At 39.0% G+C, this 9,698-nt stretch overlaps 1 protein-coding gene across 1 annotated transcript in view; it reads left to right on the top strand.

Annotated features, from left to right (window-relative positions):
- Window positions 1-9,261, top strand: part of LOC126036557 (ran-binding protein 3-like) — a 33,863-nt gene extending 24,602 nt beyond the window's left edge. Inside the window, exons 14-15 of the mRNA XM_049796496.1 lie at window positions 2,602-2,794; window positions 8,219-9,261. Of these exons, the coding sequence (XP_049652453.1) occupies window positions 2,602-2,794; window positions 8,219-8,262 (237 nt within the window). The 3' untranslated portion in view covers window positions 8,263-9,261. The remainder of the gene's footprint in view (window positions 1-2,601; window positions 2,795-8,218) is intronic.
- Window positions 9,262-9,698: the final 437 nt, after the last annotated feature.

Below are 9,698 nucleotides of genomic sequence, written 5' to 3' on the forward strand. Positions count from 1 at the left end.
CCACTTCCAGGAAGTGTCACATGTCATACACAAGCAAAGCACTATGCACCTTATATGCCAGCACTGTAAGTCTGTCACTTCCAAACAGTTATTGACTTATGTATGGCTGTGCTGGACAGCTGGTCTGCCTGTGAGAATTAGAAATGTTCTGGATTGCCAGATGTGCTGCACAGTTTTTCTAGTGTATATAAATGTAAACATCCCTTAAATTCTGTTGTGGCACTTCTGGACAGCAAAAAAAAGACATGTATTAGGAAACCAAGGTACATGTGTGTGGCAAGGGTTGCAGGAAGCTACTTCTACAGTCGTCACTGAAGCGGCTGGTATCCTTCCCTATAGCTAGTATCCAGCCAAACTAACACTGAGACTCTTGAGTGTGGAAGGCAGATTGGTCAATGCGTGAGACACCCAGCAGGCACTGCCAGAGCCTCGGCATGTAAGTAGGCTGGTCTAGTAGTCAGTGGAGCCCACTCCTCCAAGGCACCGGCAGATATTTTTAACTGCCATTTAAATTTGGTTTTCCCATGTCCCATGAATGATTGATACATTTGGTTCAGGGATATTATCCAAAGGGCTTCTCATGAGTGAGGGAGAAGAGTCATATGATGCTGACTACAAAGTAGGTGGTCCACAAGACTCCATTCGGTTGATCCTACAGTACTCACCCAGGTTTGCGCAGAGGGCTGGCCCTGCCCACTCCCCCATGCTTGTTTCTCCCTCCTTGCTTTTGGTAGCATTGGAATTCATACAGCTATGAGTGAGGCAGATCAGAGAACTGATCTGGGTGGGCTTTTTTTGGTTTTGCTAATTTCGGTTTTCAGCTTGATTCTATTCACCCTGTGATTGCCCTAACGGTGGTACTGGCACAATGGAGAGGGTAGAAATGAAGGGTCAGAGGATGTACGGAGGCGAGTCCACCCCTCTTGGCAGAAGCCAGAGTTCATACTAGATTAAAGTGACAAAGGAACTCTGGCTTTTCAATGAATAAGTAAAAAGCTACCAATAGAAATGATCAGACTGAATAGCTGCCTTTTTCATATTTATGACCCTGCGTTTCCTGAAAAGCCCTGTTATCTTCAGAGCTCAGATTTGTCCACTGAGAACTGCAGTTTGCAGTTGAGACATCTCAACAACTCTGAATTGCTTTCTTCTTTGCCCGGCTGTAGGGAGAGAACGGTTTGCTGCTGCAAGTCTGGGTGGCACAGAAGGCAACCCTGATCTGCTGCTGCTTCCCAATTCGCATGCTTTTCCACCTGTACACACTGAAAGGTGTCATTCCAATCCAAACAACATGTATTTATTCCTATTGCCAAGAGACACAGATAGAAATTACTCTATGTGATGCACAGAAGTGGAGAGCTGGACTACAGAAGACCATATGTAGTTACCCTCTGGTAGATGATCTGCTTCATGACAATGTAAGAAGTACTCTACTGGTACTTCTGGCAATGCCCAAATGCAGTGCTTTTAGGAAGCCCAGGCAAACATGGCCACTTTGTATGGTCTGTTCACCTCATTGACCCCCAGCATCCTTCAGTGTTGGATTAGAGATGTGAGAACATGCACCCCTACTTGTTTCCTTTGCTATCTATTTTGTGAAATGATTGCCCCTGAATTTTTCCAATTCCTTTTTTTAAACTTTTGTGACTATATTTTTGACCTGCTGTTTTTAATTTACATTGTCTCTCCCCCCTCTCTCCTGAAACTGCAAATATAGAAGTTATTACTCAACTCTGTGAAAAAGCACTTTCTTTTATGCTGATCCTCTACTGCTTTCATTAAGCGTACGCTCGTGCATTTATTGTGTGGTTTGATGAACAGCCATACCATATGCAGTTTATCTACCACTTTTATAATTTTGAAAACCTTAGTTATACCCCATTCTTATCCTTCTTTTCAAACTTGAAGTGTCTCAACTCTTCCTAAGGAGCTGCATCACACCCTTGATCATTTTTGGTGGCCTTCTCTTTCCCTTCTTTAATTGTGCTATATCCTTGAGATGTGATGGCCAGAACGGAACACAGTACTCAGGACATGGCTGCTTGAAGGTTTTATGTACTGGCAAAATGCTGCCTTGTCTAGTTCTCAGTACTCTTCTTGATGCTTATCTTCTGTTCAAAAATAGCAGCAGAATTCATAGTATCTTTAAATATTATAATCACAAATAATTTTTTGTAGTTAGGTTTTAAAATTCTTACATTCTGTAAACCAAAATAATGTAATACATATATTAACATTTCAGTGCTTTCTTACTTCTCGAATCATACTCGGGAATTGTCTGGAATATCGAGTACTCGGTACAAACTGAGCCATTCTTCAGGGGAAATTATTTTTAAGCTTATGTTTCTTGTAACTATAGGGAAAATAATCAACAGCTACATATTGCAAAACTCAGACCACTTAAAGAAGCGTGACCTTATTTGTATTTAAATTTATTTTCTGAAATGAATTATTAAGTGTGAATCTTAAATGGATTGCTGTGATTAAAAAGGACAAAATAGAGCTCCTTCATTACTTTTGAAAATTTCTCAGTCAGCTTCTCTATGACAAACAGAGGGTTTTCTTGGTTAGTTTGGACTGAATGCATTTTATGTTTTGCAGGCAAGCTCAAAAGACACCGAATACCTGTATGCAGCAATGCATCACCGCCTTGTGGCATTGCGAAGCTTTGCTGAGCAAGAGCCAGATGCCAATCAAGTAGATGCAGAGTCAGAAATAGCTTTTGAGCCATTAAACTGTGATAGTGATGATGAAGATGATGAAAAAATAACTCAAGTGAGCAGCAGTGGATATGGTAAGCAGAAATTTTCCTGGGAATGCTGTAATCCTTTCAAGGTATTTTCTTGCAAGCAATGACAATTGTACTACTTTTTTTTTTTTTTTCGTGCTGACTATAACTGCCATCTGTTACAGATACCCTTTTTCACGTAGAAGACGGTAATTCCTTTTAGTATTTTGACTTACTACTGTTAAAATGCAAGGTTTTGCCAGATCAAGCTTCTACACATCTTTATAGCAGTGGAATACTCTTTTGACAAAAGGCTGAGGGTTAAGAAATTTTAATATTGTCAAGCTTTACCTAAAAGTTTCTTCAGTATATTTCAGTAGAAATGACTAGAGGTATTGAGATACTAGGTGTTCCTTGAGTAAGTGAAAGTTGAGTCCATTCACATCAGCGCTTACGTAGTTACTAAGGGCTTGAAGTGTAATGTGTTTACTAAGATAATTTATTATGCAGTGGTTACCTTGATTTAAAAGACTGATTCTTGATCAGCTATAACAACTACCTCATTAGGAAATCTGAAGGTCAAGATTTATGCACCGGTTTTGCCAGCCTTCTTCAACGTCACAAAAATGTAGGCTCCTCAAAGGGAAGAATGCAACTAAAACAAGATATAAGGGGCAAGCTGCTGACTTAAACCTTCTCTAGAAGCTGTTAATACAGCTCACAACAAGGCTGGGGTCACATTTGCAGAAAGCAAGGCAGAAACAGCTGTCAGACTTAAAAGCTCTTCTATCTTAGCAAAAGACAAGTCACATTTCTGGGGCAAATTCACTTGCTTGTGCCAAACAGCTACAGTGGATACAGGAGCTGCCAATTACATTCAATTTTCTAATAGAAGGACTACAGCGGGCATGTTTGAGTTGTTGCTCATGGCATTAGTTTCCCTCTGCAACTGAGCAACATACTGTCCTTATATTGTAAACTCTTCCTTTTAACAACTATTCAACAAGAATTAAGTCATGTATGAGTAACAGCTACAAGTGACTGTTTCCTTAAGGAAGTCTTTTTTCACCTTTAGGCAAATAGATTGCAGTTTACAATGCTCGTTCCCATTATTAATTGTTGTTTAACTACATTTCAGTAGCATTCAGTGCTCTAAGCAAAGCATGATGCTCTTATACAACATTTTCTCACAAATACCTTTTTTCTGTTTAGGAAATGGGAAAATTGTTAGCTGTGAGAACTCCCTGGATTGCTCCCAGATAATCCAAAATTCCCTCTGTAATTCCTAAATAGTCTCTATTGGCTTTTACAAAGAGTTACTGGTAACTTGGAAACTCTGGATGGAGCTTGATTCCTTTCCAGAATTCTTGATAAGAATTCTTTGTTCTTCTAGGGGAAAAAAAAAAAGAGGGGAAAGGGAATGTCAAAGCAGTGTAGGAGCACAAATTTACAAGTTAAATATTTATTTTGATTTGCAGAGACTTCTGATACAAATATTCAGATGGCAGCCAGCAAACAGATTCTGAGATATGAGTGTCAGGTGCTGTTTTTTCTTGATCTTTTAGTTTAAGCATCTGTCCTTCGTTTACGTCCAGTTACTGACAGCAATTCTAACAATCCCTTTCAGCTGCTTTTTCGATGACTTCTAGCATTTCCTGCTTATCTTAATCTCTTCTATTATTCTTAGAGCCACAAGGTTTTAATTTTGCATACATGTCAGTTACTGGTATCCAAGTCCCACTTACTTTACTTGCAGACATTCACCTCTTACACATGCCTATCCCTGGAACTCCCATTTCCAAGACAGGAGGAAAAATATACCTCATGGGTTTAGAACAGGGTGAGGTCAGTTTTAAATATCAGCATAGAAGCATCCATTTGGATGCAAGAGATTAGATCCTGCATATTTAAGAGCATTTGTTTAAATCTTTCATTTTCATGTGTTCTTTTTCTTTGAAGGATGTGTGTGAATAAGTCATCTTCTTTTTATTGATGTAATTCTGTTTCAGAGATTACCTCTCCTTAAGACCACATACATGTTAAGAAGCTAAGTCCTCAGTGACTGCTTCATTACAATAAATAGAAAGTATGCCTGCATTTTATTTCCTTCCATTCTACCTGTTTTGTCTCAAAAGAAATCAATTATAGTTCTTTCTTTTCTCAATACAGGCAATTTCCTTCTTGTTAAACTGAATAACACAGTTCCCTAGATTATGATATCTATTTCATGACACTGTAAAAGACATGAAAAAATAGATAAGAATTATCTTTAGTGCTAGAGACTGAGGAAGAAGGCAAATGATATATGCCGTAAGTGAAGTGTTATGAACACTAAAGTGATCCTATGTTTGTTTGCAAGACATTTTTGTAAGAATTTTTTACACAGAATTCTTCATTAACAGGATGTTAATGATGTATAAGGACACTGTATAAGGTAGTAGAGGTATCTCTACCATTTTGCAAATTCAGTATAGATATTTACTCCAGCATTTTTTAAATTCTTTATTGCTTTACTTTCAAGCAGAGATACTATTTTCATAAAGTCCATAAAGAATAAGTTGCTGCACCTGCTCCTTTTATCAGATAATATTTTACCAGTTACAGCTTGGATATTTCTACCAACAAATTGCTCTGTAAACCTAAGTGCAGAGAAACAGAACAATTAATCTTTAAGCGGATTTTGAGAATGGATAAGATCAATAACTCTCTGGGAAGTATTAATCTTTTCCCACTGAATACAGAGTGAGCCGAGGAGATGAATTCAGACTAGACAGCAAACTTCTAGGCTGACCAAAGTCAAGCAAATCTCTTCGTCCATTTCTTTCATTGCTAGTTCATTTCTCTGCTAAGTATTGTAACTGTGTTTGCCTCCAGTTGTCTTTGTTAGATTTAGGTGAGGACAGATGAGCAGAATTCTTTATTACACGTAAGAAAAATTTTCTCAGTAAATAACAAATAAAACAATGAAAAATGCTGATTGAGTGATTGGACCAAGAGTGCTCCCTTCTGAGGGAAATGCCACTGGCCTGAGACAGTTCCGTGACTCTCCCCTTTAGTTTTTCCTCTCCTTGGACTTGGAAGCCTTACATTCTTTGCTGTGTGGTAGATCTGCTTCAACAAACAGAACAGAGAATTACCCTTAGCCAGACATATGGAACAGCCTAGTATGGGAGCACTGCCTTCGGGTAGACAGCGAATTGTTCCTGACCCCTGTGGATAAAGAGGACTTGGCACCCTATCAGTCTGTGTCCGGGGCTTGTTCTGCAACGAGTACCATAATGTCAGACTGTTGCCACTACCTCCTCCTGCTTTGCTAATAGATCTCAACCATCGATTTGGGGCTTTCCAGTGTGTTTGCAGACCTGTGCCAGGTGTCTGTGCAGACAAAGTCCTCTGACTCTGGCTTTTTAAGGACCTTGACTACAGGCAGTTACAAATTCAGCACATGGGAGTATTGAATTGCACTGCTAATATGCATAAATTCCATGTGTAGTTATTGGATAGACAGTTCTCTAACGTAGACACTGTGCAACTCTTGCAGGCTGCCCATCTCTTTCCACTTGGCAGCACAAACAAACCAGGCACCCGTGTCAGCTTCAAAAAACCATCCTGCCAGAACATGGAACTGTTAGAGCCCCAACACCTAAGCTTGCCATTGGTAGCAGGTGATTGGAAGTCACTGCTTAGACCCATAAGTGACCAAGATGTCTCTGAAAATGGTACTCTTGTTTCTGACTCTTCTAAGAGAGTTTTTCCGTCTTTTCTTCATAGGCATAAGGAGATTCTGTCCTTGCTCCAAAGGAATGCATTTTGATCACATTTAGAAACGCCTCCGTCATGGTCATCAGAAATAGTGGAAGGTTCTTAAAGTGCTGTAACCCCATTAGTATATAGAAAGAACTGTTATGCCTCGAGACACATGAGGCATTTCTTTCACAGGGGAGTATGAAATGCCAGTTGTAGTAGTAGAGTAGCATGGGGCTATAGGTAGCATGGTTCCTATGATTTCCATCCTTTTCCCTTTCCTGATTTTGCAGGAATTTATTTATTTGTATCCCTAAGGGAGAACAGAGAAGCTGGAAAAGTACCTGTGAGGGACAAGGACGGCGGTGTCACTAGGCAAAGAAATGCTTTACGCATTGTTTCTTACACCGTACCTCACCAATAATTCTCTTAAATCTTCTCCTAACTTCATCCTGGTTGAGGTATCCTCTCTTTTGATCGAGGTGTCCTCTCTTTCTTGGCATGGAATTTTCTTTTAGAAGCTGTTAGGGTGAATTCAAAGATGCTGGAGTCTAGGACTAGGTAAGTCCCAAGAGGTCTCTCTTGTATGTAGCCGTAGACCTTAAGAGAAAACCACAGTGTGCGAAGACATCGTGTGTCCTGTATGGATCCAACAAGAATTGCATGGATTTTGGAGACTACTGGTGTGGAGAGCCAGACAGTGCAGCCTTTGTTCTATTTTACAGACCTTTTCTGGTCCACTATACAAATACCTCCCATGTTGGCCTCATTAGGACTGTCATCTGTTGGTGTTGGTCAAGATTTAAAATGTTACAAGAGCTTTTTTTATTTTTAAGTAAAATACTTCTAAAGTTCTTAAAGGAACTACTGTTCAGCAACACCACAGGAACTCCTGAAGAACTGCTATCTTTGCTTGATGTTTCTTGTCAGTTTAATTTAAATTCTTTCCAATTGTTAAGGATTCCAAATCATAAATCTCAAACACACACTCCCATACCTGATTGTGATTAAAACTGAGGAAAAGTTAAGAATTAACTTCTTTGTTGGAGTCCAAGTTTCTGCATTCTTTGCAGCAGATGTCAGTAACATCTAAAGCAGAGAAGAAGAGACAACTCTGATTGGCTTTAAATGCTGACATATTAGGAAAGGGGCGGGGGGGGATCAGATTAGTGTTCTGACAAACGCAAGACCTTTCATTTCACCTGTAAGAAGTCTGAAACTTATAGTTAGTATTTAGCAGGAGCCAGATGGTAGTAGCAATTTTTAAACAGATACTGAGTTACATGGCTGGCATTAGTCAGCTGTATCTGCTTTTTTGCAGATGAGTCAAAGTCATAGAGATTACAGACCACAAACACCCCTGGGTACTTTATCATGACCAGTGAGCTGTTTGAAGATACGCTGGTTTTCTCACAGCTTAGCGAGCATCTATTACAAAGTGTTAAGACAATGTTCCCTGTATAGAGTGAGATGATTTGCATCACAGACACATGTCCTATCTGGACATCTGAATCCTTAAGTGCTTATGTGCTTGTCTTTATTGACAGGGGGGGTCACAGGCTTCATTCACTATTCACATGCTCAAATATTTGTGAATAATCCTGTGTTATCTAGTTAGATATTTACCTAAACCAGGAACTGATCATATCCAAACTCTAACCTAGTGCTCTGGTATTATGAAATACCGGATTGTTTCAAAACATGAATATGCTCAAATAAGCAGGATTTTTTCAAATTCTTTTTCAGATCATTCTAGATGGAACCACAGGCAGTCCATAGTCTGCTCCTGACACCTACCAGAGGTTACAACAGCATGGCTGGGAACTCATCTTCCCAAAATGTCTAAGCTGACGCATTAGTCCCAGGAGGGAGGAAATCAGATGCATTTTCCTTTATGAGTTTTAAGCAAAGATTCATTTTAAGGACAGCTTAAGTTTAATACATTGAGAAAGAACTTCAGATGCACTTTTGAGGATTCCAGTCAGCCTGCTTTGCACTGAGATGGCAATGACACAATGGCTTCCAATATTCAAGAAGCGTTACCAAGGCTTCAGATTTTAGAATTAAATATATTTAGATGCATTATTAAAGTAAGGAATTTTATAGGGAATAGATGTTTATTCATCATATTGATGGATAAAAGCACATAACCATGAACTAATAATGTATGTGAAGAGATACTTGTTACTTTTCATCTGTTATTTAAAAGATACATTTGGAAAGCTTTAAATCAGGCTTCACTGAAAAAACATTCATTTAAAATTGTGTGGTAACATTCAGCATCCTGTTTGTAAGTACATACAAGCAGAACTGGGGATGGCAGTTTAGCATGACCAAGGCCTGTGAAACTAGCATTCATAACAAGGTTTTTTTTTCTCTTTGTTTTGAAAATACCTGGAGTTGCATACTGGTTATAGAATTCTGTTAAAGGGCAAAGAACCACAATCTGCCTTTACAGCCATAAGCACCAGGAGAATTCAGCATGAGGAACTGCAAGTCTGTTCTAGAGGCATATGAGCTTTAAAATCTAAAAGTATATCCACTTGCACTCATGAACACCTCTTCAGTTGCACAAAACAAGCACCTGCACTGTTACTTGTCCATTCAGTATGCGCAAATAAACGCATGCACAGTATAGCTGGATATCTGCCTAAAAATTTCTCTTAAATGTGTGAGATTATCTGAAATTACTTCTGCCTTAGCTGTAGCTATCCCTGAACAGCATCGTTCCTTGAAATAGATTAATATGTTACACATCCTAATATGTGCAATAATCCCAGCAGTGCCAAAGACCCATTCACTCTAGAAAAGTGATTCCACAAACTACTGCCTTTGACCTAACCATTCTCATGAGGAATTAGAAAAATCAATTCTCTCTAATGCCACCTATGAATTAAGAGTTACTGGATCATTCATACGCCTGTGCACAGTACAGACACCATTTATACTCTGTATTTTCTATTCATTCTGTCAAAAGAGAAAGAAAATATGCCTGTAATCATTCCGCTGCGACTCTCTGTTGCCTTGTATATTGTTGGTTACCAAATACTCTTTCTTTGTCATCCTCAGAGCTGAAACAATGTTCTGAAATACCTGAAGTCCTTTTAATTAAGGTATTTGTAACAATTTTTCAATCTTAAAAGCTGCGTCGCACCCGAGGAGTCAAATTACACTTTAGTTTTCCTGTCTGAACAACATGTATGAAGTTGGAAGAATACCAGCTTCT

Source organism: Accipiter gentilis, chromosome Z (genome assembly GCF_929443795.1).
Source record: "Accipiter gentilis chromosome Z, bAccGen1.1, whole genome shotgun sequence".
NCBI lineage: Eukaryota > Metazoa > Chordata > Aves > Accipitriformes > Accipitridae > Astur > Astur gentilis.